The sequence below is a fragment of the Nomascus leucogenys genome, chromosome 7b, assembly GCF_006542625.1.
Source record: "Nomascus leucogenys isolate Asia chromosome 7b, Asia_NLE_v1, whole genome shotgun sequence".
Classification (NCBI taxonomy): domain Eukaryota; kingdom Metazoa; phylum Chordata; class Mammalia; order Primates; family Hylobatidae; genus Nomascus; species Nomascus leucogenys.
Genome location: NC_044387.1, coordinates 51,194,624 through 51,222,589, shown reverse-complemented (window position 1 = coordinate 51,222,589; position 27,966 = coordinate 51,194,624). Strand labels below are relative to the sequence as shown.

At 52.1% G+C, this 27,966-nt stretch overlaps 1 protein-coding gene across 3 annotated transcripts; it reads left to right on the top strand.

Annotated features, from left to right (window-relative positions):
* The first annotated feature begins 7 nt into the window (after window positions 1–7).
* Window positions 8–27,645, top strand: GGT5 (gamma-glutamyltransferase 5). Of its 3 annotated transcripts, none has more exons than XM_030815980.1 (12): window positions 8–614; window positions 12,288–12,418; window positions 12,699–12,794; window positions 13,268–13,463; window positions 14,089–14,246; window positions 14,768–14,914; window positions 19,666–19,802; window positions 20,159–20,349; window positions 20,770–20,876; window positions 21,001–21,167; window positions 21,306–21,416; window positions 27,184–27,645. In XM_030815980.1, exons 1-12 carry the CDS (start codon window positions 442–444, stop codon window positions 27,328–27,330), a joined length of 1,761 nt encoding a protein of 586 aa, XP_030671840.1. In that variant the 5' UTR covers window positions 8–441; the 3' UTR covers window positions 27,331–27,645. The 3 variants fall into 3 exon arrangements, with proteins under 3 accessions (XP_030671840.1, XP_030671839.1, XP_030671841.1); XM_030815979.1 differs by having other exon boundaries at window positions 20,998–21,167; XM_030815981.1 differs by lacking the exons at window positions 12,288–12,418; window positions 12,699–12,794 and having other exon boundaries at window positions 14,093–14,246; window positions 20,998–21,167.
* The last annotated feature ends 321 nt before the right edge of the window (window positions 27,646–27,966 follow it).

The following is a 27,966-nucleotide window of genomic DNA, read 5'->3' as shown; positions in this document are numbered from 1 at the left end:
GAAAACTCCCCTCAGAGGCTTTGCTGCCTGGCCTCCTGCCAGCAACAAGCAGGAGCTGAAAACTAGAAGTTTAGGCGTGAGTTTGGCCACTCCGTAGTGTGCACTTGGTGAGGGCAGCAGCGCACCACAGCTGCCAGCCGTCTGTCCACTCACCCATCTGTCCATCTGGCAGCCTGCTGTTCAGACCTGTCTGTCTGTCCGCCCATCTGTAAGCCCATCTCTGTCCCATTGTCTATCCGACCAACATTCTCTTACTGTGCCCTTTGTCTAGCTATCTGGCCTATCTGTTGATCCAGCTTCGTGTCTGTCTTCAGCACCCACCTGTTTGTCCATCTGTCCAATTACCTGTGACTCTGTGCATCTTCTTGTCCATTCATCTGCCCACCCATCCGTCCCTCTGTCTGCCCACTGGCCACCCCTCTCCTCCTGGGCTGCAGAGCCATGGCCCGGGGCTACGGGGCCACGGTTGGCCTAGTCCTGCTGGGGCTGGGGCTGGCGCTGGCTGTCATTGTGCTGGCCGTGGTCCTCTCTCGACACCAGGCCCCCTGTGGCTCCCAGGCCTTTGCCCACGCTGCTGTTGCCGCCGACTCCAAGGTCTGCTCGGATATTGGACGGTGAGTGAGAGGTGGGAGGGAGCTGGGTGGCCCTTGGCAGCCAGCCCCTCCTGGAGAAGGCGTGTGTGTGTGTGTGTGTGTATGTATGTGAGTGAATGTATGTGTGGGTGTGTGTGTGAGTGTGTGGGTGTGTGTGATTGCATGCATGTGTGAGTGTGTGGGTGTGTGAGTGTGTGTGTGTGTGAGTGTATGTGTGTGTGAGTGTGTGTGAGTGTGAGTGTGGGGAGTGTGGGTGGGTGTGAATATGTGTGATTGTGTGTGGGTATGTATATGTGTGTGTGAGTGTGCGTGAGTGTGTGTGCGCACGCACGCACGTGCACTGGCCCAGGAAGCAGGAGCCGTGTGTGTGTGGTGTGGGCTTCAGTGCCTACAGGGCTTGAGCACAAGGAGGCAGCCTCAGGGCCCTTGCACAGAGCAGGTGGCAGGGTGTGCCCGTGGGGCAGATGGGGACTTGGGGACAATGGTGGTGTGTGAATCCATACCTGGCTCCAGGATTCAGGAGGCCCATTTGCATAACCCAGGTGGGAACCTGTCTGGCCCCGCCTGACCCTGCTGGCCGGTGCAGGCCCCTTCAGTGAGGCCAATTCTCTAAGGCTGCGGTCTTCTCCCAGGGTCATAGGTGAAAGGGTTTGGAGGCTCCCTGCATGGGTACTGGCCTGCTGGGGTACACAATGCTGCCATAGCCAGTCTGCCCCAACACCCAGCCCGGGGCCACGTCTCGGGTCTCTCAGTCCTGGGGAGCCCCGTGCCCCACCCCTCACATCCTCTCTCCCTGAGTCAGGGCCTGGGTCTCGTGAGCTGAGTAACTGATACTTGGTGTCCTGGATGAGGGCGTGGTGGAGAGGGGCCACAGTGGGTGTTTCCTGACCCTCTTCCAGGAAGCCCAGCCCAAGGGAGGCCCCCACTGCTGCCGCTGCAGAAAGGACACACACAGGATGCCCCTTCCTGCCCCCTGCCTCCCATTGGGCCCACGAAATCCAGGGCAAGCCTCCCCTCCCTGCCAGCCACCTGGTCTGCTTCCCAGAAGTTCTGTCCTTCAGGCTGTTGGGAGGATCCCAGTGCTTTGTAAACTAAAGCAAGGGAGGAGTGGCCATTCTCTCTCTTTGTTCATTCATTCACCTTTTCATTCCTTCCTTCCTCCCTCCATTCCCCCATCTGTCCATCCTTCCCTGCCCTGATTGCTCATGCCACCCCCCAGCCCCTCCTGACCTGGTCCTTGGGTTTCTCTTCAGGGCTTCCTGTCTCCTCCCACAGGGCTGAGAATGGCAGCTCAGGGACAAGTGGGTGCTGGGGACTGCTTAGTCTCCCCAGTGGCTCCCAGGGGATTCGAGGGATTGATGCCAGCTGCCACCCCAGGCTGTGCCCCTCCTCTGCTCGGGAGGACATACAGAGATGCGGCACCCACTTAAACTCGAAGTTGCAAAGATGCAAATGAGACTGGAGTCTCAGGCACCAGAGACCACCTGTGGGCACATGGCTTTTGGGAGTGGGGACCTGCTGCCACAGATCTCTGAGGAGACTGGACCTGCTGGGTCTCCCCGAGGGACTGTCTGGGGGTCTCCATAGCGTGCCCTGCTGTGTGCATGACAGTCAGCGGTTGGCTAGGGGTCTCTACTCTAAAGCTCCCTTCACTGGCACTCCCTTGAACTCTCTCTTGGTGAAGAGAGAGGATGTGGTTTGCCCCAGTGTTTTGTCAGACAACTCTCTCCACTTCCTGTGTTAAGAAGCTGGGAGTGGAAGAGAGCCTGGGGCTGGCCCCAGCTGCTGCTGCGGAACAGGGGTCACTGGACAGGGTCACTGGACCTGGGACCCTGGCCGGGCTGGCTGGGGGGCCTCAGGAAGAGGCTGCTGCAGCATCATCCTGGCCAAGATTCCTCCTTGCAGAGGACGCTGGCCACGCTGCCACAGGGTCTGCTGGGGCCACCAGAAGCCCATGCTCCTGCCTCCATCTCTCCCCTCTGTGCTCCCCTCTCACCAGGAGGCCCTCCCAGAGTCCAGTCTCCTGCTTTTTTTTTTTTTTTTTTTTTTGAGGCAATGTCTCGCTCTGTCACCAGGCTGGAGTGCAGTGGCGCAATCTCGGCTCACTGCAACCTCTGCCTCCTCGGTTCAAATGATTCTCCTGCCTCAGCCTCCTGAGTAGCTGGGACTACAGGTGCCAGCCACCACGCCCAGCTAATTTTTGTATTTTTAGTAGAGACGGGGTTTCACCATGGTGGCCAGGGTGGTCTCTATCTCTTGACCTCGTGATTCGCCCGCCTCAGCCTCCCAAAGTGCTGGGATTACAGGAGTGAGTCATGGCGCCCGGACCCGTCTCCTACTCTTTCTTTCAGCACCACGTTTTATTCTTGGGATTCTGCTACAGCCGGAGCCCCTGGGTGTGAGTTCCTAAGGTTTCTGTGAGTGTGGACCCAGCACCGTGCCTAGTAGACACACAAAAGGAGCATGGTGACAGTGAGTCTGTCGTCTCCAGCATAATGACTGTTTTGATCCTTGTAAAAAAGGTGATTTTTGGCTGGATGTGGTGGCTCACACCTGTAATCCCAGCACTTTGGGAGGCCAAGGCGGGTGGATCATTGGAGGTCAGGAGTTTGAGACCAGCCTGGGCAACATGGTGAAACCCCGTCTCTACTAAAAATACAAAAATTAGCCAGGCATGGTAGCGGGTGCCTGTAATCCCAGCTACTCGGGAGGCTGAGGCAGGAGAATTGCTTGAACCCGGGAGGCAAAGGTTGCAGTGAGCCAAGATTGCACCACTGCACTCCAGCCTCGGTGACAGAGCAGGACTTGGTCTCAAAAAAAGACAGAAAAGTTCATTTTTTTGTTCTAATGGTTATCTTAATATCTTCATCCTATAATTATATGTTTTGTATAATTATAATAGCTATATAAGATATACTACCCCAGTACGTTGTTTTTTGGATATTCTATTCGCCCCTGATGGTTAATTTGTGTGTCGACTTGGCTAAGCTATGGTGCCCCGTTGTTTGGTCAAATACTTGTCAATATCTTGCTGGGAGGTTATTTCATAGATGTGATTAACACTGACAGTCAATTGACTTTAAGTAAAACAGATTACCCACCATAATATGGGTGGGCCACCTCCAATCAGTTGAAGGCCTTAAGAACAAAAACTGAGGTTTCCCAGAGAAGCAGGAATTCCGCTTCAAGACTGTAACACACAAACCCTGCCTGAGTTTCTGGCCTGCTGACTGCTCTACAGATGTTAGGTTCCAGACTTCGAGATCAACTCTTACCTGAATTTATAGCCTGCTGGCTTGCCCTACAGATTTTAAACTTGCTAGTCCCCACAATCACGTGAGCCAATTCCTAAATAAATCTCTCTCTGTGTATAACCTATTGGTTTAGTTTCTCTAAAAAACTTCTACATCCAGTTTCCTGGATGTTAAGTAATACTGAAACTAGCTAGTAACTTCTTTTTTTTTTTTTTTTTTTTTTTTGAGATGGAGTTTTGCTCTTGTTGCCCAGGCTGGAGTACAATGGCATGACCTCGGCTCACCACAACCTCCGCCTCCTGGGTTCAAGTGATTCTCCTCCCTCAGCCTCCCGAGTAGCTGGGATTACAGGCATGCGCCACCATGCTTGGCTAATTTTGTATTTTTGGTAGAGACAGTTTCTCCATGTGGGTCAGGCTGGTCTCAAACTCCCAACCTCAGGTGATCTGCCCGCCTTGGCCTCCCAAAGTGCTGGGATTACAGGCATGAACCACTGCACTCGTCTCCTAGTAATTTCTTCTTTTCCGTGATGTGTCTCTTACCTCTAATAATACTTTTCTTCTTAAAATCTACTTCATTAAAAATAGTTATGCTGGGCGTGGTGGCTCATGCCTGTAATCGGCACTTTGGGAGGTCAAGGTGAGTCGGTCGCCGAAGCCCAGGAGTTCAAGACCAGCCTGGGCAACATGGCGAGACCCTGCCTCTACAAAAAATACAAAAATTAGCTGGGTGTGGCTAATATAATTCTAAGTTGGCGCACTTGTAGTCCCAGCTACTTGGGAGGCTGAGCTGGGAGAATCGCATGACCCTAGAAGGGAGAGATTGCTGTGAGCCAAGATCACGTCGCTGCACTCCAGACTGGGAGACAGAGTGAGGCTCTATCTCCAAAAAAAAAAAAAAAAAAAGTTATACAGCTTTCTTGGTTAGTGCATGCATGATATATTTTTCATTATTTTCCACCTTTCTGTATCCTTATATAAAAGGCATTAGTTGGGTTTTACTTTATTTCCAATTACTTTAATTTTTATTGATTGTCGTTTTAAATTTAGGTAATGATTTATTTGGGTTGAAAGCCACCACCAGTTTGCTTTCCATGCCTATTCTGTTTCCTCTTATCTCTTTTCACATCTTGTTTTGCATTTGTTATTTTTATTATTCAATTTCCTTTTTCTCTATTAGTTTCCTAACTGTGCAGTCTTGGGGTTATTTTAAAAGATGACAGTAGATTATTTTAGAGCTTACAACATGCATCCTTCACTTACCAAAGTCTAACATGAGCTAGTACTTTTTTTGTTGTTTATTTGTTTTTTCTTGACATAGAGAGAGTTTTCCTCTGCTGCCCAGGCTGGAGTGCAGTGGAGCAATCTTGGTTCACTGCAACCTCCGCCTCTTGGGTTCAAGCAATTCTCTTGCCTCAGTCGCCTGAGTAGCTGGGGCCACAGGTGTGCACCACTATGCTCGGCTAATTTTTGTATTTTTTTTAGTAGAGACAGGGTTTCACCATGTTGGCCAGACTGGCCTTGAACTCCTAACCTTAAGAGATCTGCCTGCCTTGCCGTCCTAAAGTGTTGGGATTACAGGCGTGAGCCCCCATGCCCAGCCTATGAGTTAGTACTTCTATCCTCTTCCTAGTCAGTACAAGAACTTTCGAACAGGAACTAAATTTACCCGCAATGACTTATATGCTAATATTTTTGTGTATTTTAAATATATATGTGTGTGTGCATAGATGTATCTGTGTGTTTTTTGTGTTTTTATTCTTATTTATGTTGAGAGTGTAGAGCTATGTAAAAGTAAAGAGAATTGTGTAATGAAGCCCCATGTATCCATTCAATTTCAACAACAATCTTATGGCCAAGCTAATTTCATGTATACTCTTTCCTGCTTCCCTCTACCCCCACATTATTTCAGTGCAAATCCCAGATATATAACTTTACCCATACATATTTCAGTATGTTTTATTTATTTTAAGCCCCACAACATATCATTTTCTATACTACTATAATTTTATACCATTAACATTCATTTAGATTTACCCACATGTTTACCTCTTCTGTTACCTTTTTTTTTTTTTTTGAGACAGTCTCACTCTGTCGCCCAGGCTGGAGTGCAGCGGCGCGATCTCGGCTCACTGCAAGCTCTGCCTCCTGGGTTCACGCCATTTTCCTGCTTCAGTCTCCCGAGTAGCTGGGACTACAGGCACCCGCCACCATGCCCGTCTAATTTTTTGTATTTTTTAGTAGAGACGAATTTCACTGTGTTAGCCAGGATAGTCTCGATCTCCTAACCTCATGATACACCCGCCTCGGCCTCCCAAAGTGCTGGGATTACAGGCGTGAGCCACCACGCCCGGCCACCCTTTATTTTTATTTATAAAAATATCTTTGGGGAAAAAATATCTTTGGGCACATGGTCAAGGATCTCCTGAGGCTGTGTCATGGGCTATATATATATATATATTCCATATATATACACACACATATATATATTCCATATATATATACACATATATGTATGTGTATATATACACACTTTCACTTTTTTTTTTTTTTTTTTTGAGACAGAGTCTTGCTCTGTCGCCCGGGCTGGAGTATAGTGGCATGATCTCAGCTCACTGCAACCTCCACCTCCCTGGTTCAAGCAGTTCCCCTGCCTCAGCCTCCGAAGTAGCTGGGATTACAACAGGCACATGACACCATGCCCTGCTAATTTTTTTGTATTCGTAGTAGAGACAGAGTTTCACCATATTGGCCAGACTGGTCTCAAACTCCTGACCCCAGGCAATTCACCTGCCTTGGCCTCCCAAAGTGCTGAGATTACAGGTGTGAGTCACCACGCCTGGACTGTTTTTTCTTTTTTTTTTTTTTTTTTTTTGAGACGGAGTCTCACTCTGTCCCCCAGGCTGGAGTGCGGTGGCAAGATCTCGGCTTCCTGCAACCTCCACCTGCTGGGTTCAAATGATTCTTGTGCCTCAGGCTCCCAAGTAGATGGGATTACAGGTGCCTACCACAACACCCGGCTATTTTTTATATTTTTGGTAGAGATGGGGTTTTACCACATTGGCCAGGCTGGTCTCAAACTCCTGACCTCAGGCGACCCACTCACCTTGGCCTTCCAAAGTGATGGGATTACAGGCGTGAGCCACCATGCCGGGCCATTTTCACTTTTGAAGGATATTGTTAGTGGGTGTAGAATTCTAGGTTGGCAGATATTTTCTTTCCTCAGTTTGAAAACATGGTTCTCTTGTATCTGATTTCTCCTGTTTTTATTGGGAAGCCAGTTCTCAACCTAATTTTGCTCATTTGAAGGCAATGACTTTTTATGTTGTTTTGTTTTTTGAGATGGAGTCTCACTCTGTCGCCCAAGCTGGAGTGCAGCAGTGGGATCTCAGCTCACTGCAACCTCCGCCTCCTGGGTTCAAGCGATTCTTCTGCCTCAGCCTCCAAAGTAGCTGGGATTACAGGTGTCCACTACCATGCCAGGCTAATTTTTGTATAGAGATGTAGAGATGGATTTTTGCCTGTTGGCCAGGCTGGTCTTGAACTCCTCATTTCAGGTGATCCGCCCGCCTCAGCCTCCCAAAGTGCTGGGATTACAGGTGTGAGCCACCCTGGCCTGAAGGCAGTATCTTTTTTCCTCTGGCTGCTTTGAAAAGTTTTGTCTTTGCTTTGAGCAGTTTTACACGGATGCATTTAGGTGGCTCTTCATTCCATGACTTGATTCTTTTTTGTCCAGTTTAGAAAATTCTCAACTTTATCTCTTCAAGTATTACGTCTTCCCCATCCTCTCTCTACTCTCCTTATGAGACTCCAATTTCACATGATTTATGCCTTGTTAAAGTATCTCCCATGTGTCTTAATCCATTTCCTGTATGTTTTATCTATTTTTCTCCTTGTACTTCATTTTGCATCAAACTGTCTCCCAATTAGCCAGGCATGGTGGCGGGTGCCTGTAATCCCAGCTACTCAGGAGGCTGAGGTGGGAGAATTGCTTGAACCTGGGAAGCAGAGGTTGCAGTGAGCCGAGATCATGCCATTGCACTCCAGCCTGGGCAACAGAGTGAGACTCTGTCTCAAATAAATAAATAAATAAATAAACAAATAAATAAATATAAAAAATCCTATCTCCCAGTTCACTATTTTTTTATGTTTGTGTCTAGTCTGCTGTTCAAATTGAGTTCCTAATTCCATTTTTTTTTTTTTTGAGACTTAGTCTCTATCTGCTGCCCAGGCTGGAGTGCAGTGGTGAGATCTCAACTCGCTGTAGCCTCCACCTCCCGGGTTCAAGCAATTCTCATGCCTCAGCCTCCTGAGTAACTGGGATTACCACCACGCCTAGCTCATTTTTATATTTTTAGTAGAGATGGTGTTTCGCCATGTTGGCCAGGCTGGTCTTGAACTCCTGGCCTCATGTGATTCGCCTGCCTCTGCCTCCCAAAGTGCTGGGATTATAGGCATGAGCCACCACTCCCAGCCTCCATTTTTAATAGTTGCCAGTTCTTTGATAAACTTCTTATTTCTGTATATCCTTGAATATAGATATAAAGTACTTATTTTAAAGTACATGGTCTGAACATTTCATAATCTGGAGATCCTATGGGCCTTTTTAAAAGTTGTCTGTGCTTTCTCATGAGCTTTGTTCCTGCTGTCTTATTTCCTTGTTTGCTTGGTTGTTTTTAATTTAGCACTGGAGAGTGTGTATAAAAATTGTTAGAGGATGGGTGTGGTAGCTCATGCTTGTAATCCCAGCACTTTGGGAGGCCAAGGCGGGCAGATCATGAGGTCAGGAGTACAAGACCAGCCTGGCCAACACAGTGAAACCCCGTCTCTACTGAAAATACAAAAATTAGCTCTGCGTGGTGGCTGGTGGCTGTAATCCCAGCTACTTGGGAGGCTGAGACAGGAGAATTGCTTGAACCCAGAAGGTGGAGGTTGCAGTGAGCTGAGCTCGAGGCACTGCACTCGATCTCAAATAAATAAATTTGCTATCTCAAATAAATAAATAAATATAAAATAATTTGAGGCCTAGGGGTCTGAAATTCTGAGATCTCCTTTATGCATTTGAGTGACTGAGATGATTTGAAGCTGGATCCAGTGCTCCTGAGGGCTGCTCTATTTCTGGTTGACTGTGACTCTTAGAGTGAGAAACCTGCACCCCACATGCGGGGCATTATGGCATCCCCTCCCTCAGCCACATGAGCAGGTCCACAGCACTGCTCTAGACCAGGTGTGGTGGCTCACGCCTATAGTCCCAGCTACTCAGGAGACTGAGGCAGGAGGATTGCTTCAGGCCAGGAATTTGAGACCAGCCAGAGCAATATACTAGGTTGGTACAAAAGTAATTGCGGTTTTTGCCATTAAAAGTAATGGTGACCCTGTCTCAGAAAAATAAAAAGCAAAAAAAAAAAAAAAAAAGAGAGAGAGAGAGAGAAAAGAAAAAAAACAATCACTGATCTATTTCTCAGCCTCCTCTTCAGGCTTGGCCATCGCCTTGAGGGGAATGCTGGCCTTGCCTGTCTCCAGCCCTGTACTCCTCTGCCGCCTATGCCTTTAAGCACATGTTTTCTATTTGCTGGGCTTTTCTAGTTCTCTGAGGGAAGTGTGGTCTGAATTACAGTCTCCCATTACCAGGAAGTCTGATTTAAATTTAACTGATCTTTTTTTTTTTTTTTTTTTTTTTTTGAGACGGAGTCTTGCTCTGTTGCCCAGGCTGGAGTGCAGTGGTGCGATCTCGGCTCACTGCAAGCTCCGCCTCCCAGGTTCACACCATTCTCCTGCCTCAGCCTCCTGAGTAGCTGAGACTACAGGCACCTGCCACCATGCCCAGCTAATTTTTTGTATTTTTAATAGAGATGGGGTTTCGCCGCGTTAGCCAGGATGGTCTCGATCTCCTGACCTCGTGATCTGCGTGCCTCGGCCTCCCAAAGTGCTGGGATTACGGGCACGAGTCACCGCGCCCGGCCTTACCAGATTATTTTTTTTAAATGTAAGGGAGCAAGGCCAATGCTGGGGCCTGGGTAGGAGGCCATTGCAATAACCCAGGTGAGAGAGGTTGGTGGCTTGGACCAGTGTGGTGGAGATGGAGGTAGAACCTGCATCCGGAGTCACTGGTGGGTTGGATGTGGGGAAGGAGGAAAGTGACCAATCCAGGATGGCTCCAGGGTGTAGGCGCTGAGCAAAACGGAGTGGTTGTGTCAATTTCTAAGACAATAAGGACTAGGAGAGGAACCATTTCGTGGAGACGGTTGGAAGGAAAATCAAAAGTACAGTTTAGGTCATGGTATGTTTGAAATGTTTCTTAGACACCCAGAGTGGGTACCTTGTGCATAGCTGGGTATAAGTGTCTGGAGTATAGGGAGAGGACTGGCCGGAGACAAAGTTGGGGAGTTACCATCACACAGGTTGCATCTCATGCCATGAGCCTGGATGGACTCACCCAGGGAGAAGATATAGATGCACAAGGACCATGGACCAAGCCTGGGGCCCCCAACATCAGGAGACCAGGGAGGTGGGAGGAAAACCAAAGCCTGGCAGGGTTGGGGAGATGGGTGCAGGGACGTGGGCCATTCCCTCTTGGGGCTTTGGTTTCCCCATCTGTAACCATTTACCCCATTTTGCCCTGGAAGCCAAGACAACTGACAAGGCTGGAAGCAGACAGGTTGGGGAAGAAAGGGTGCACTCCCTTTAGTTAGGAAGTGAGGCCTTTGTCTGGGATGGGAGTTTAAAGTGTTTTTCTTCCCCCAGTTTGTCATTTGGCTTTGTTTATGGTGTTTTATTCTTATAAAAATTGGTGTTTATGCCTGACTTGTTTATTTCATCTTCTGGCTTTGTGCTCTCTTTCCCATTTGTGTCCCTGTAGCGCCCATGTGTGCCACATGTGGGCCCAGAGAGGGACATGTGGCTCAGGATCTGGGGAGGGTTTGTGTCCAGATGGACGTGCTAGGTCAGGCCACAGATGCCTGAGCCAAAGGAGGGTGCTAGGGCCACAGTTCCCACGGGGTGGGTGCAGGGACCCAGGTCCACTCCCTCTTTGGGCCTTGGTTTCCCCATCTGCAACTGGGGTTTAAATGCTGGCTTCTAGCCGGGCGCAGTGGCTCACACCTGTAATTCCAGCACTTTGGGAGGCAGAGGTGAGCAGATCATCTGATGTTGGGAGTTTGAGACCAGCCTGACCAACACGGAGAAACCTCGTCTCTACTAAAAATACAAAATTAGTCAGGCGTGGTGGCGCGTGCCTGTAATCCCAGCTACTCGGCAGGCTGAGGCAGGAGAATCACTTGAACCCGGGAGGCGAGGTTGCAGTGAGCCGAGATGGTGCCATTGCACTCCAGCCTGGGCAACAAGATTGAAACTCTGTCTCAAAAAAAAAAAAAAAAAAAAAAAAGCTGGCTTCTTGAGGTGCTGGGGAGGAAGGATTCCTGGGTGTGAGGGAAGAGGTTGTCCTCGGTGAGCTGTGCAGGCCTGCGCCCCAGGGACAGGAATCATCACAAGGTAGGCCAGGCTGACCATCCCTCAGTGCTAAAGGGCCCACCTCTTGCTGCTCATGGACTGATGGGGAGGGGTAGGCCAGAGCATTTATTTTCTTTCTTTCTTTTCTTTTCTTTTCTTTTTTTTTTTTCTTTTTTGAGACAGTCTTGCTCTGTTGCCCAGGCTGGAGTGCAGTGGCACGATTTCAGCTTACTGCAACCTCTGCCTGCTAGGTTCAAGCGATTCTCCTGCCTCAGCCTCCTGTGTAGCTGGGATTACAGGTGCCCGCCATCACATTCAGCTACTTTTTGTATTTTTAGTAGAGACGGGGTTTCACCATGTTGGCCAGGCTGGTCTTGAACTCCTGACTTCAAGTGATCCACCCACCTCGGCCTCCCAAAGTGCAGAGATTATAGGCATGAGCCACCGCGCCCGGCCTAGGCCAGAGAATTTCCATAGGCTCAGAGCCCCAGGAGAAGTTGTGGGGCCCATCAGCTCAAGCCCTATGCCCTGGTGGTGGCAGGGAAGGATCCTGGGGTCACCTGCCAAAGGCCAGCCTTGAAGTAGTTTTGGCCAGAGTGTCCCCAGTGAGATGGGGAGTGGAGTCCCAGGGTGGACTCCCGAGGCCACTGTGAGGGACTGAGAGGTGGCCTAGGCCTGGTTCTGCCTGTGGCATATGAGCTGGTGCTGCTGGGAACAGTGGCAACAGAAGTACTTTGCAAACTGAGAAGCACCTTGTGTATGGCAAAGGTCAGTGTAAATGGCATCACACTTTGCAACTGTGGTGTGCTGTGGACCTGTGAGCAGCTGGATTCGATGGGGAAGCTGGGTTGTGTTCTGCAACCTAATCTGTGGTTTGGTGGCAGCCGATGGGCCGCCTCAGTCACCATTCTCCAACGAGTGCCAGCTGAGCAAGCCTGGTGGGGAGGCAGGGGGAGGGGAGCCCCACAGCGACTCTGTGCCATGTCCCCTAGAGCCATCCTCCAGCAGCAGGGCTCACCCGTGGATGCCACCATCGCAGCTCTGGTCTGCACCAGCGTCGTCAACCCTCAGAGCATGGGCCTGGGCGGAGGGGTCATCTTCACCATCTACAATGTGACGACAGGTGGGCCTACATGTGACCTGCCATGGGGAAGATGGGCTTGTCCACACCACTGCGTAACCCCTTCTCCAGCCAGTCCCATCCACTCAAGCCCGTTTCTGGGTGTTCTTGGGCCCCCTGCCCTGCCGCCTGTGCCTCAGCTGTGCAAAGCCCTTGTGTCAACTCCTGTCCCTGTGTTAGCCCAGAGTCCATCTCATAATGCAGAGATGGAAACTGAGGCCTAGAGCAGGCCAGGGACTGTCTGCAGGGTCCATGACCACTCACCTGCCCTGCCCTACTCCAGGGAAGGTGGAGGTCATCAATGCCCGGGAGACGGTGCCGGCCAGCCACGCCCCGAGCCTGCTGGACCAGTGTGCAAAGGCTCTGCCGCTGGGCACAGGTGACACCCCACGGAGGTCCCCCGCTCCCACCCCCCAGGCCATAGGACTGACCAGAACACCCCGGCAAAGGAGCAGCGCCTCACGGACAGGCTGTGACCCCCTGGCACGGGGGGACAGGGAGCCTGTGGGGAACCCCCAGCCCCAACCTGCAGGGATTGAGAAGGTCCCCCTTGGGAACAGACTCTCTGAGGTGATCCAGGGAGAGGGACCAGGCTGGACAAAGGCCTGGAGGCTTCAGTGGAGATGGGTTGGCGGGGCAGGGTGGGGCTCCTGGGCCAGTTTGTGGCCCCTTGGGCTTGGCCATGGATTTTGTGGGGAGCCACAGGTGATTTGAGCAGGGAGGGACGTGGTCGGGTGTGGGCTCCAGAAAGCTCACTCTGGCTGCTGTAGCTGGGGGGCCACATGTAGGGGTGATGGCAAACCCGGGAAGGCCTGGAAGCCACAGGGTTGAGAGCTGGGATATGCCATGCAGGGGCCCAGTGGATTGGGGTGCCCGGGGAGCTCCGCGGCTATGCCGAGGCCCACCGCCGCCATGGCCGCCTGCCCTGGGCGCAGCTGTTCCAGCCCACCATCGCGCTGCTCCGAGGGGGGCATGTGGTGGCCCCTGTCCTCAGCCGGTTCCTGCACAACAGCTTCCTGCGGCATTCCTTGCAGGCATCAACCCTGCGGTGAGCCCCACATGGTGGCCCTGGGCTCCTGGGTTCAAGGCCTTATCCTGTCTGGGCCCAGTCCACACCCCAGCTCTGCCTCAGTCCCTCTTACACTGGAGGATTGACCTTCGGGGTACTGAAGACCTTAAGGCCAGGACAAAGAGTACTTTTCATGGCCCTTCCAGCTCCCCGTGGCAGAGCCTAACTTGGGGTTAGGCTGGGGGGAGTTTATTGCCCAAGTGATAGGACTCCAAGGTGTGGATTTGGGCTCCGCCACCTGCCCTGGGGCCCCAGCCTCCTTCTCCCTCTCTCTGGCATGGCAGGAGGGCTTCAACTGCCACTCCCACCCGCCCCACCCAGCCCACTGACAGGCCCTCCCAGAAGTGAGATGACAGGCCCTAGGTGGACCCAGGCCCCACTGGGATATTTGCCCTCCCTGGACCAGGGCCATGAGCTGGGTGAGTGGTGTCAGTCCCACCACCTCCTAGAGAATCTGCCCCCTGGTGTCCACCCCAGCGTCTGGGGACCCTGGGCCAGGGCGTCCCCCACTGTAGGGTCCTGAGGACTCCACCCACGAGAGCCCCGGAAGAGTGTGGCTGCCTCTGGGACCTGGCCCCACCCTGAGGCTCCCCCCATCCCCCAGCCAGCTCTTCTTCAACGGGACAGAACCCCTGAGGCCTCAGGACCCACTCCCATGGCCTGCGCTGGCCACCACCCTGGAGACCGTGGCCACGGAGGGCGTGGAGGTCTTCTACACGGGGAGGCTGGGCCAGATGCTGGTGGAGGACATTGCCAAGGAAGGTCAGCCTCCCTGAGGTCCCATACCCCATCCCTGCTGGAGGAAAAGCCAAGTTCTGGGCACTCAGGGTTGAGGGCAGGCTCCTTCCCAGGCCCTGAGGGAGTGCTGGCGGTGCCCGGGACCCCGAGAGGCCATGCACCTAGCTCTGCCAGCCCAAGGACCCTTGTGGTCCAGGACCTCAGAGAGCAGATCCTGCAGGTTAGGGCCAGCAGAGGGGCGTTACCGATGGTCACGGCAGGAATGGGTAGCCGAGCTGACCATTCTCACAGGCTCTCATAAGCCAGCTCCCTCTCCCATCTTCCCTTTCCTCTCCCCAGCCTCCCTGCCTCTGGTCTCTGTCCACCCCTCCACGCCTGGCCCCAAGGGGCCGGTCCTGAGGCCACTGCCTACAAACCTACCATCATCCTCTGTGTCCACAAGGCGAGAGCATGAGTGGAATCCCATTGTGTGACATGACAGCAGTGGCTATTCCTCCCTGCCTCAGTTTCCCATCTGTTCATGTCCCCTCTCCTTCTCGTCCCAGGGAGCCAGCTGACGCTGCAAGACCTGGCCAAGTTCCAGCCCGAGGTGGTGGACGCCCTGGAAGTGCCCCTGGGACACTATACCCTGTACTCACCACCGCCGCCTGCAGGGGGTGCCATTCTCAGCTTTATCCTCAACGTGCTAAGAGGTAAAGCCCCTGCCCAGAGCCCTGGCGCCCCCCCGCACCCCCCGCCCCCGGGAACTCAGACTCCGAGCCCAGACAAGACCCAGCTCAGCTCCATAAACCGGGTTCACAGATGCACAATATGAAGACAGAGCTGTGGAAACCAATCAGGATGGTGGGTTTTAGAGCTGGCCTCCGGCTCGACCCATACGTGAGGCTTTGCTGAAGGGTGTGACATCATTCATCCAGAGTCCTCCTCCTGCTGGGTGACCAGTCCCAGACACAGAAGCAGGTGGGCTGTGTGGGTGGTGAGCTGCCCGTCAGGGGCGTGCACCTGGGGGAGCGAAGCCAGCCCAGCCCAAGGCAGCCTGCAGGGGGATTCTGGCAGTGCCGAGGCCTGGGGCTGCCTGCGCTGGCTTAATATTAGTGTCCTGTGTCTGCCATTGCAAATCACCACAAGCTTGGTGGCTTAAAATAACAGAAATGTGTCCTTTCACAGTTCTGGAAGCCAGAAGCCCGGTATCTAGGTGTCCACAGGGCTGCATTCCCTTGGGGGCTCCAGGGGAAAATCTGTTCTTTGCCTTGTTGACCTAAATAAAAAACAGAACAAGGCTGTCAAAGAAAATAATGTTTGTTCCAGAGTAGGCATCGCGGTAGGAATACCCATGCTAGGGTCAACCATGTGTGCATTCAGGGAGGTGAAGGAAGACAAAAGTTTTCAAAGAGAAAATGAGGAAGATTATATAACTTTTTTGTTTACAATCAGTGATAATTTATTGTACATTTCATTTTTTTCATTGCATTATTATTATTATTATTATTACTGAGATGGTGTCTTGCGAACTCTGCTTCCTGGGTTTAAGCAATTCTCCTGACTCAGCCTCCCAAGTAGCTGGGATTACAGGCATGGGCCACCACACGCCGCTGATTTTTATCTTTTCTTTTTTTCCTTTTTTTTTTTTTTTTTTTTAGACAGAGTCTCAATCTGTCACCCAGGCTAGAGTGCAATGGCGTGATCTCAGCTCACTGCAACCTCTGCCTCCCAGGTACAAGCAATTCTCCTGCCTCAGCCTCCCAAGTAGCTGGGATTACAGGTGCCTGCCACCATACCCAGTTAATTTTTGTATTTTTGGTAGAGATGGGGTTTTGCCATGTTGGTCAGGCTGGTCTTGAACTTCTGACGTCAGGTGATCCACCCACCTTGGCCTCCCAAAGTGCTGGGATTACAGGCATGAGCCACCGCGCCCAGATGATTTTTATCTTTTTAGTAGAGACGGGGTTTCACCATGTTGGCCAGGCTGGACTTGAACTCTTGAATTCTTGACCTTAACTGACCCACTTGCCTCAGCCTCCCAAAGTGCTGGGATTCCAGGCATGAGCCACCTCTGCTTGGCTATTTTATTTTTATTTCATTAGTTTTTGGGGAACAAGTGGTGTTCGGTTGCATGGAAAAATTATTTAGTACTGATTTCTATTTTTTTTTTTTTTTTTTTGAGATGGAATCTCACTCTGTGGCCCAGGCTGGAGAGCAGTGGCATGATATTAGCTCACTGCAACCTCTGCCTCCGAGGTTCAAGCAATTCTCCAGTCTCAACCTCCTGAATAGCTGGGATTACAGGTGCACACCACCAAGGCTGGTTAATTTTTTTTTTTTTTTTTTTTTTTTGAGACAGAGTCTCGCTCTGTCACCCAGGCTGGAGTGCAATGGCGCGATCTCGGCTCACTGCAAGCTCCGCCTCCCCGGTTCACGCCATTCTCCTGTCTCAGCCTCCCGAGTAGCTGGGACTACAGGCGCCTGCCACCACGCCCGGCTAATGTTTTTGTATTTTTAGTAGAGACGGGGTTTCACCGTGTTAGCCAGGATAGTCACGATCTCCTGACCTCGTGATCCGCCCACTTCGGCCTCCCAAAATGCTGGGATTACAGGAGTGAGCCACCGCATCTGGTCTTTAGTGGTGATTTCTGAGATATTGGTGCACCCATCACCCAAGCAGTGGACACTGTACCTAGTGTGTAGTCTTTTATCCCTCATCCCCCTCCCACCTTTCCCCTTGAGTTCCCAGAGTCCATTATAGCATTTTTCTTTTCCTCTGAGACAGAGTCTCGCTCTGTCACCAAGGCTGGAGTGTAATGGTGCATCTCGGTTCACTACAGCCTCCACCTCCTGGGTTTAAGCGATTTTCCTGCCTCAGCCTCCCAAGTAGCTGGGATTACAGGCGCCTGCCACCACAACTAATTTTTTTTTTTGTATTATTAGTAAAGATGGGGTTTCACCATGTTGGCCAGGCTGCTCTTGAACTCTTGACCTCAGGTGATCTGCCTGCCTTGGCCTCCCAAAGTGCTGTGATTACAGGTGCGAGCCACCATGCTGGGCTCCATTATATCCTTCCTCCTTTTTTTTGGAGATGGAGTTTTGCTCTTGTCACCCAGGCTGGAGTGGAGTGCAACTGCGCGATCTCAGCTCACTGCAACCTCTGCCTCCCGGTTCAAGCGATTCTCCTGCCTTAGCCTCCCGAGTAGCTAGGACTACCCGTGTGCGCCACCATTCCTGGCTAATTTTTGTATTATTAGTAGAGACAGGGTTTCATCATGTTGGCCAGACTGCTCTCGAACTCCTGACCTCAGGTGATCCACCCGCCTTGGCCTCCCAAAGTGCTGGGACTATAGGCATGAGCCACCGTGCCCAGCCCATTATATCATTTTTGTTCCTTTGCATCCTCATAGCTTAGCTTTGGTATATATGTTTCGGGCCTGGCGCGGTGGCTCACGCCTGTAATCCCAGCACTTTGGGAGGCCAAGGCAGGTGGATCACGAGGTCAGGAGATCGAGACCATCCTGGCTAACACAGTGAAACCCTGTCTCTACTAAAAATACAAAAAATTAGCCAGGCGTGGTGGCAGGCGCCTGTAGTCCCAGTTGCTTGGGAGGCTGAGGCAGGAGAATGGTGTGAACCTGGGAGACAGAGCTTGCAGTGAGCCGAGATCATGCCACTGCACTCTAGCCTGGGCAACAGAGTGAGACTCTGTCTCAAAAAAAAAAAAAAAAAAAAAAAAAGCTGTTTTGAAATGATCATCCTTGGCTACTAGGATGCATGGAAAAGTGATAAGGGTGGCACCGGACAGGCCACTCATGGGCAGATATCTTTGCAGAAGTATTTTTTGTGGAAGATTGTGATGGGCTTTTTGTAAGGTTGTGAGCTGTTATTTTTTTGAGGCAGGGTCTTGCTCTGTCACCTGGGCTGGAGTGCAGTGGCACTGTCAAGGCTCACTGCAGCCTCAACCTCCTGGACTCAAGCAATCCTCTCACCTCAGCCTCCCAAACTGCTGGGATTACAGGCATAAGCCACTGCACCCAGCCGAGAACGAGAGTCCTCTCTTCATGGCCTTTCCCTGGCTCTATTTTTCAGCGTTTTTTTTTTGTTTTTTTTTTTTTGAGACAGAGTCTGGCTCTGTTTCCTAGGCTGGAGTGCAGTGGTGCAATCTTGGCTCACTGCAACCACCGCCACCCGGGTTCAAGCAATTCTCCCTCCTCAGCCTCCCTAGTAGCTGGGACTACAGGCACCCACCCTCATGCCTGGATAATTTTTGTATTTTTGTAGAGATAGGGTTTCACCACGTTGGTCAGGCTGGTCACGAACTCCTGACCTCAGGTGATCCACCTGCCTCAGCCTTCCAAATTGCTGGGACTACAGGTGTGAGCCACCAAGCCTGGCCGCAGCTCTATTTTGACAATTTTCACAGCCTCTTCCCATTTCCGGTGGCTGCCAGCGTTCCTTGGCTTATGGCTGCCTCTGTCTCCATGGTCATACTGGTTTCTCCTCTGCTCTGTGTGTCCTCTCCTCTGTGTGTCTGTCTTACAAGGACACTGTGATCACATTCAGGGCACATCTAGATAATCTAGGATCATCTCCTCCTCTCAAAATCTTTAACATACTTTAGGCTGGGTGCAGTGGCTCATGCCTGTAATCCCAGCATTTTGGCAGGCTAAGGCGGGTGGATCACTTGAGGTCAGGAGTTGGAGACCAGCCTGGCCAACACGGTGAAGCCCCATCTCTACTAAAAATACAAAAATTAGCTGGGCGTGGTGGCAGGCGCCTGTAGCCCTAGCTACTCGGGAGGCTGAGGCAGGAGAATCACCTGAACCCAGGAGGTAGAGATTGCAGTAAGCTGAGATCGTGCCACACACTCCAGCCTGGGTGACAGAACAAGACTCCCTCTCCAAAAAACACAAAAAAGGTGGGGCATGATGGCTCACGCCTGTAATCCCAGCACTTTGGGAGGCCAAGGCAGGCAGATCACTTGAGGCCAGGAGTTCGAGACCAGCCTGAACATAGCGAAATCCTGTTTCTACTAAAAAATACAAAAATAATTAGCTGGGTGTGGTGGTGAACGCATGTAGTCTCAGCTACTCAGGAGACTGAGGCACAAGAATCGCTTGAACCCAGGAGGCGGAGGTTGCAGTGAGCTGAGACCACGCCATTGCACTCCAGCCTGGGCAACAGAGTGAGACTCTGTCTAAAAAAAAAAAAAATCTTTAACATACTTTTCCACTTAAGGTATTAGTCACTCTTGTGCTGTATAAGGTAATATCCACAGGTTTAAAAAAAAATCTTTAACATACTTTTCCACTTAAGGTATTAGTCACTCTTGTGCTGTATAAGGTAATATCCACAGGTTTTGGGAATTAGGATGTGGGTGGATCTTTCTACGGTGGGAGGGGCAACATTCAACCCATTACATAGGGTGACCCCAACCTGTGCCCCAACCCCTCTCCAGGGTTCAACTTCTCAGCAGAGTCGGTGGCCAGGCCTGAAGGGAGGGTGAACATGTACCACCACCTTGTGGAGACGCTCAAGTTTGCCAGGGGGCAGAGGTGGAGGCTGAGGGACCCTCGAAGCCACCCGAAGCTCCAGGTGAGGTTGCTGGGCTGGTGGGCCGTCCTCCTCCCCAGCTAAGGACTTGGCATGAAAGGAGGGTCAGGCCTGGCAGGGGGAGGTTGGAGGGATACGTATGTGGTTCTAGGCCAGGGCAGGACTGAAAGGGATCCCGGGGTGGCAGGTACAGGGGTCAGGTGCAGGAGTGGCACTATATCTCAAAGGACCTGGAGGGTGAACAGAGTCTAGACCTAGCCTGGGCTTGAGGGAGGCCTGGCCACAAGGTGGAGGACAGACTGGAGGTGGCCCCCATGGGGGCTGAGCTCATCCTGCCCTTGGTTCTGCGGATCCCACCTGGCCCCTCACTGACCCTGCCGCCTGCCCACCTACCCCAGAATGCCTCCCGGGACCTGCTGGGGGAGACCCTGGCCCAGCTCATCCGCCAACAGATCGATGGCCGGGGGGACCACCAGCTCAGCCACTACAGCTTGGCCGAGGCCTGGAGCCACGGGACAGGCACGTCCCATGTGTCTGTGCTGGGGGAGGATGGCAGCGCCGTGGCTGCCACCAGCACCATCAACACACCGTGCGTGGGGCTTGGGGGAAGGCTGGTGGCCTCACTCCTCCTCTCCTAGACCTGCACTCCCCCAGCCCCACATCCCCTCACTTGTCCCCATGGGGCAGCACCTTGCTTTTGCCCTTTTTCTCCTCCTCTATTTCAAAAGGGGCCCCCACCCCTGACATCTCTGGCTGGAAAGGCTGCTGCTGGGGTGGCCCCGACCCAAGATTTACCTGGGAATGGGCAGCCTCACTCAGAAGGGTGCCCTGATATGGGGGCACAGGTGGGTCTTTGGGGACCCCTCCTGGGTGGTGCCAGGGAGAGAATAGCGGCTCCAGCATGCTTTGGGGCAGCTGTAAAATGAGGGGGTCCTGCAAGGCGTGCAGGGCAAGTGGTGTCTGGTGGGAGCCCCAGGTCCTAGCCCAGGCTCTGCCTCCCCGGCTGCAGCTTTGGAGCGATGGTGTATTCACCACGGACAGGCATCATCCTCAACAACGAGCTCCTGGACTTATGCGAGCGATGCCCCCGGGGTTCCGGCACCACCCCCTCACCTGGTGAGAACAAGGCTTCCCACCCAGGGTCCACTAAGGGCCCCCCACCAGGGGAGAGGAGGGAGGGGGCTGGGCTGGGGCTGCATGCTAACCCACTGCACTCGCCAAGCCACTGTTTGCTCAGCAGTGAATGGAGACAGGGTGGGTGGAGCTCCCGGAAGGTGCTGGCCCCCAGTTCCAGGCGAGCGTTCCCCATCCTCCATGGTGCCCTCCATCTTGATCAACAAAGCCCAGGGGTCGAAGCTAGTGATTGGCGGGGCTGGTGGGGAGCTCATCATCTCTGCCGTGGCCCAGGTGAGTCTGGGGCTCCTGGCTCGAGTGTCTCCTCTCTGGGCAGCATACTGTCTGACTCTCTCTGGAGTGGGGATATGAGGGCTGATGTAGGGTAGTGGGGTACCCCCTTTCTCCCTGCAACCCTCATCTCTCCCCCAGGCCATCATGAACAAGCTGTGGCTTGGCTTTGACCTGAGAGCGGCCATTGCAGCCCCCATCCTGCATGTCAACAGCAAGGGCTGTGTGGAGTACGAGCCCAACTTCAGCCAGGTGAGGCTGAGGTCCGAGCTGGATGCCTAGGGCAGAGCCCACTCCCCAAGTCCGTGCTTCTCAAAGCCACCTGGGAGGAACTCAGTCACTGAGATTCTTAGGCAGGTACACTTCAACTCTGGGGGCCATAGGAGTTGGGGACCTTGATGGGTGAGGCTGTCAGTGGCCTCCAAGACAGAGAGCAGGGTGTTGTCTACGCTGCTCCCAGGCTGAGGATCTCAGCACCTTGGTCTCTGGTCTGTGGTTGATGCCATTTTTCAGAAATGAGTTTTCCTGGCTGGGGCCTCTCAGACTCTCCCTCATGGTGACTTTTTCCTTGTGTGATTTGTAACTTATATTTGCAACTTTATTTGTCAAAGAGGTTGTTTTTCCTGTGGCAGTCTGTAAAGTGATTTTCTTCTGGGGCACTAGGGCATTGGTGGTAATTTTTACTATATATATAAATTTTTTTTTTTTTTTGAGACAGCATCTCACTCTGTTGCCCAGGCTGGCGTGCAGTGTTGCGATCACAGCTCACTACAGCCTTGACATCCTGGACTCAAGTGATCCTTCCTCCTCAGGCTCCCAAGGAGCTAGGACTACAAGGTGTGTGCCACCGCACCTGGATAGTTTTTATCTTTTTGTTTTTCGTAGAGACAGGGTCCCTCACCATGTTGCGTAGGCTGGTCTTGAACTCCTGAGCTCAAGCAATCTTCCCGCCTTGGCCTCCCAAAATGCTGGGATTATAGGCGTGAGCCACCATGCCCGGCCTACAAACATTTTTTTGATTCCCCACAGAAGCCCATGGTGCAGCTCCAGGGGCTGAATTCTCCCGGCTGACTCCCTCTCCATCCTTAGACAGAGACTCAGCTTCCTTAGAGCATCTTTGGGTTGATGGATGCCCTTTGTTAGGATCTGTTTAGAAGATTGATAGCGGCCGGGCGCGGTGGCTCATGCCTGTAATCCCAGCACTTTGGGAGGCAGAGGTGGGTGGATCACGAGGTCAGGAGTTCCAGGCCAGCCTGGCCAACATGGTAAAACCCTGCCTCAACTAAAAATACAAAAATTAGCCAGGCGTGGTGGCACACACCTGTAATCCCAGCTACTCGGGAGGCTGAGGCAGGAGAATCGCTTGAACCCAGGAGGTGGAGGTTGCAGTGAGTCGAGATCGTGACATTGCACTCCAGCGTGGGTGACAAGAGCAAAACTCCGTCTCAAAAAAAAAAAAAAAAAAAAAAGATTGATAGCAGCTGAGGTTCCAGGTCTTCAAAGCTGCCTCTCCTGTTATGAGACTTCTTCGGTCCCAAGTCCACCTTCCAAAGCCCTTAGAACCTGAGAACCATGGACTGGGGCCTTAGTCCAGGAACAGAGTGTAGTCCTCAACAGCCTTAGTTTTCAGAACTTGAGACTAAAGACCTCAGCCTGTTGGGCTCAAACTCTTGGAGTTTGCAGGCCTCCCTCCCCATGTAGGGTCCTTCGCATGATAAGAATACTCTCTCAGGGCTCTCAGGTTCCAGGGATCTTAGATATGGAGGAGTTCAAGATCCAGGGCACATCCTTTGGAGCCCTCCTCCCTTGACTCTTTTTTTATTTTTATTTTTTTTAGACAGTCTCACTCTGTCACTCAGGCTGGAGTGCAGTGGCACGATCTTGCCTCACCACAACGTCCACTTCCCAAGTTCAAGCAATTCTCCTGCCTCAGCCTCTGAGGAGCTGGGACGACACATATGTGCCACCACGCCTGGCTAATTTTTGTATTTTTAGTAAAGACGGGGTTTCCCCATGTTGGCCAGGCTGGTCTTGAACTCCCAACCTCAAGTGATCTGTCCACCTTGGCCTCTCAAAGTGCTGGGCTTATAGGCATGAGCCACTGCACCTGGCCCTCCCTTGAGTCTTTTTTTATTTTTTCTTTTTTTTGAGACGGAGTCTCGCTCTGTTGCCCAGGCTGGAGTGCAGTGGCACGATCTTGGCTCACTGCAAGCTCCACCTCCTGGGTTCACGCCATTCTCCTGCCTCATCCTCCCAAGTAGCTGGGACTACAGGCGCCTGCCACCACACCCGGCTAATTTTTTGTATTTTTAGTAGAGATGGGGTTTCACCGTGTTAGCCAGGATGGTCTCGATCTCCTGACCTTGTGATCCGCCCACCTTGGCCTCCCAAAGTGCTGGGATTATAGGCATGAGCCACCGCGCCCGGCCCCTCCCTTGACTCTTGACTGAAGGACCTTTGTCTTTGTGAACATCAATTCTCAGGACCTTTCACCCTGAGGACCTGAAATGCTGAGAATTTGGGAGATGACAGTCTGGGGACTGGGATTAATGGAATCCAGTGACCCACGAACCTAAGGTTCTCAGCTCCCTTGGGGAGATGGAATGTCAGCTATTCAGGTCTAGGGCTTTCCATGGAGTAAATCCTAAACTCTGGGTTGGAGACCTTGAGCCTCCAAGGACCTTCACAGCTAAGGCCCAGGGACTAGGGCGAGGAGAGTCTTTGATCCTCAGAGTCTTGGAGTTTGGCCAGTGGACTCTGAGGAATGGAGTCTCTGAGCACTGAAAGTCCAGCTTTGGCTTCAGCAGTAAGGATCTTGGCCTTCGAGTCTAAGGACAGTGGGCAATTAGTAGGTCAGGCACGGGGAACTTATAGCCAAACGTGCAGGGCTCTAAAGACCTCATTTGCCCTGTCAGCAGCTCAGGCCATGTGGCATCACCCGATGCAGCACCTAGATGTCTCCGGAATCTTAGGCCCTGCAGGGTAAGGTTCTCGGGCCATTAGTTTTTTTTGTTTTGTTTTGTTTTGTGGCTTGTTGTTGTTGTTATTGAGACACAGTTTCACTCTGTCACCCAGGCTGGAGTGCAATGGCGTGATCTCAGCTTATTGCAACCTCCACCTCCTGGGTTCAAGCAATTCTCCTGCCTCAGCCTTCCGAGTAGCTGGGATTACAGGCCCACACCACCATGCCCACCTAATTTTTGTATTATTAGTAGAGACGGGGTTTTGCCATGTTGGCCAGGGTGGTCTGGAACTCCTGACCTCAGGTATCTGCCTGCCTTGGCCTCCCAAATTGCTGGGATTACAGGCATGAGTGACTGCACCCAGCCAAGTTCTCAGGTCATTAGTCTTAAATGGTATCTGAAAACATGGGGCCCTAGTAGCACAGGTCCCTGTACTCTAGGACTTCTGCCCCTTTACAGACTGGTAGTTTGTGAGGACCATAGCCCCAGGGCAAGGTACTTGGCATCTTAGAAATGAGCACAGGGCTAGGGGCTACTTTGGTCTCTGACTTCCTCAAAGTCCACAAATTCAGGGTCTTGGGCCTGAGCTTGTAGGCCCCCATGCCCTGAGTGTCTCACACTGTGGGACTGTGGGTGCCTTTAGCTTAGGGATCTAATTTCCTTGCATTCATGGGTATTCACGTCCTTATCCTAGCTGAATTCTCCACCAATAGGCACCAATAGGGCCCTAAAGTTGTGGGTTCCTGGGTGTCTAAGGTCTTGATATCGTGGGTTGAGGTCATAGGTGTTTTTGAAAATTTTTTGAGAAAAGGTCTTGTAACCACCCAATGGGTTCACCTTGCTGGCTGCCTAGACAGAGCAGATTCATCAAGACAGGGGAATTGCAATAGAGAAAGAGTAATTCAGGCAGAGCCCTCTGGGTGGGAGATCGGCGTTTTATTATTACTCAAATCATTCTCCCTGAACATTCGGGGAGCAGAGTTTTTTCGTGTTTGGTTTGTTTTGTTTTGCTTTTGAGACAGAGTCTCACTGTCACCCAGGCTGGAGTGAATGGCGTGGTCTGTAACCTCTGCCTCCTGGGTTCAAGTAATTCTCATGTCTCAGCCTCCCAAGTAGCTGGGATTACAGGTGTGCGCCACCAAGCCTGGCTAATTTTTGTATTTTTAGCAGAAACAGGGTTTCTCCATGTTGGCCAGGCTGGTCTCAAACACCTGACCTCAGGTGATCTGCCCATCTCGGCCTCCCAAAGTGCTGGGATTACAGGCATGACCACTGCACCTGGCTAGGGAGCAGTGTTTTTAAGGGCAGCTTGGCAGGTTGGGGGAAGCCAATGAGCCAGGAATGCTGATTGGTCAGGGATGAAATCATAGGAAGTTGGCTGGGTGCGGTGGCTCACGCCTGTAATCCCAGCACTTTGGGAGGCTGAGGTGGGTGGGTCACCTGAGGTCAGGAGACCAGCCTGGCCAACATGGCGAAAACCTGTCTCTACTAAAAATACAAAAATTAGCTGGGCGAAGGGGCAGGCATCTGTAATCCCAGCTACTGGGGAGGCTGAGGCAAGAGAATCACTTGAACCTATGAGGGGAAGTTGCAGTGAGCCAAGGTCATGCCACTGCACGCCAGCGTGGGTGACAGAGCAGGACTCCATCTCAAAAACAGACACACACACAAAACCCCTGGAAATCATAGAATCATAGGGAGTTGAAGCTTTCTTCTTGAGCTGAGTCAGTTCCTGGGTGGGGGCCACAAGATCAGATGAGCCAGTTAATCGATCTGGGTGGTGCCAGCTGATTCATCAAGTGCAGGGTCTGCAAAATTTCTCAAGCACTGATCTTAAGAGCAGTTTAGGGAGGGTCAGAATCTTTAGCCTTCAGCTGCATGACTCCTAAACCATAATTTCTAATCTTGTGGCTAATGTGAGTCCTACGAAGGCAGTCTGGTGCCCAGGCCAGAAGGAGGTCTGCTTTGGGAAAGGGCTGTTACCGTGTTTGTTTTAAACTATAAACTAAGTTTCTCTCAAAGTTAGTTCAGCCTACACCCAGGAATGAACAAGGACAACTGGGAGGTTAGAAGCAAGATGGAGTTAAGTTAGATCTCTCACTGTCTCAGTCATAATTTTGCAAAGGCGGTTTCAGTCTTGCTCTTTTGCCTAAGCTGGAGTGCAGTGTCACGATCAAGGCTCACTGCAGCCTCAAACTCCTAGCCTCAAGGGATCCTCCTGCTTCAGCCTCCTGAGTAGCTGGGACTATAGGCACAGGGCCACCACACCTGACTAATTTTTTTTTTCTTTTCTTTTCTTTTTTAATAAAGACGTGATCTTGCTACATTGCCCAGGCTGGTCTTGAACTCCTGAGCTCAAAAGATCCTCCTGCCTCGGCCTCCCAAAGTGCTGGGATTACAGGTGTGAGCCACCATGCCCAACCCAATTTTTTATTTTCTTTTGGAGACGGTATCTTGCTTTGTTGCCCTGGCTGTTCTCAAACTCCTGGCCTCAAGTGATCCTGCCACCTTGGCTCCCAAGTGGCTAAGACTGTAGGTATGCGCCACCACGCCTGGCTTTTTTTTTTTTTTTTTAAGAAACAGGATCTTGCTGCATTGCCCAGGCTGGTCTCAAACTCCTGGCCCCAAGTGATCCTCCCTCCTCAGCCTCCCAAAGTGTTGGCATTACAGGTGTGAGCCACTGTGTCTGGCCTCAGTGTCTAAATCTTGAGAAGCCACATCCTCCATCAAAGGCCCCCTGAACTCAGATTTGCACTTCAAGGCCCTAGTGTCCTGAACGAGGCCCTGGATCCAGAACAGACATGAACTTGCATCTGGAGGTCTTTGGGCCTGGGTGGTGTCCTTCGTACATTGTCCCTGGAGGCTAAGCTTGTCCTCTACTGGCCTTTGGATCTCTTCCACGCTCCCATCTGGTCCTCCCCTATTCCTGTGTCTTCAGGCCCTCTTCCTCTCCGTCTTGCCTTTTGATCATTTTTCTCATTTCTTGCAGCGGCCTCTCCCTTCTGGAGATGGGCTGAGCTGCCCTCCCCTGTGAACCTGTTTTCTCTCCTCTCCAGGAGGTACAGAGGGGACTGCATGACCGTGGCCAGAACCAGACCCAGAGGCCCTTCTTCCTGAACGTGGTCCAGGCTGTATCCCAGGAGGGGGCCTGTGTGTACGCCGTCTCGGACCTGAGGAAGGGTGGGGAGGCCGCAGGCTACTAAGACACTGCTCTGCCCAGAGCTGAAGTCTGGCCCCATCGTGAGTCCTGTGTCCAGGCCGGACACGGCTGGGGGACCAAGTACTCTGGCAGGATCTGGACCCCTGGCAGGGGAGTCCAGCTGAGAGTGGAACAGGCGGTGGGGACCAGCTGGGCAGATGAGAGGCTGAGCCTCATCCTGACCCCCTTTCCCAGAGCCCCTGGTGGCCCTGAACTGGCCCCTCTATCCCTCCGCAGGCCTCTTGCCTGGGGCCACTCTCCCACCCTCTCAACCTGTATATCCAGTCCAAGATTAAAGAAGAGGTGGACCGTGGCCTGATTCCATGGTTCTAAGTGGGGAGGGGACCCTCAGACAGCGCACAGAGAAGTGCATGCACCAGGCTCCTATGGTTCTCCACATTCCACCACCATGGAGGTGGGGAAACTGATGCTCGCAGACCAGCCGAACCTCAGCCAGGCCACCCCTGGACAGAGACAAGCACCACCTCTGCCCCCCAACACCTCACCACTCTGGTGGCCAGGACTCAGCAGCGTGACTGGCCCCAGTCCTAAGAGCTGGTTAACTGAAAAATCACACAATTCACAAATTTGGAAAAGAGACTTTTTTCTTTCTTCTTTCCTTTCTTTTTTTCTTTTTTCT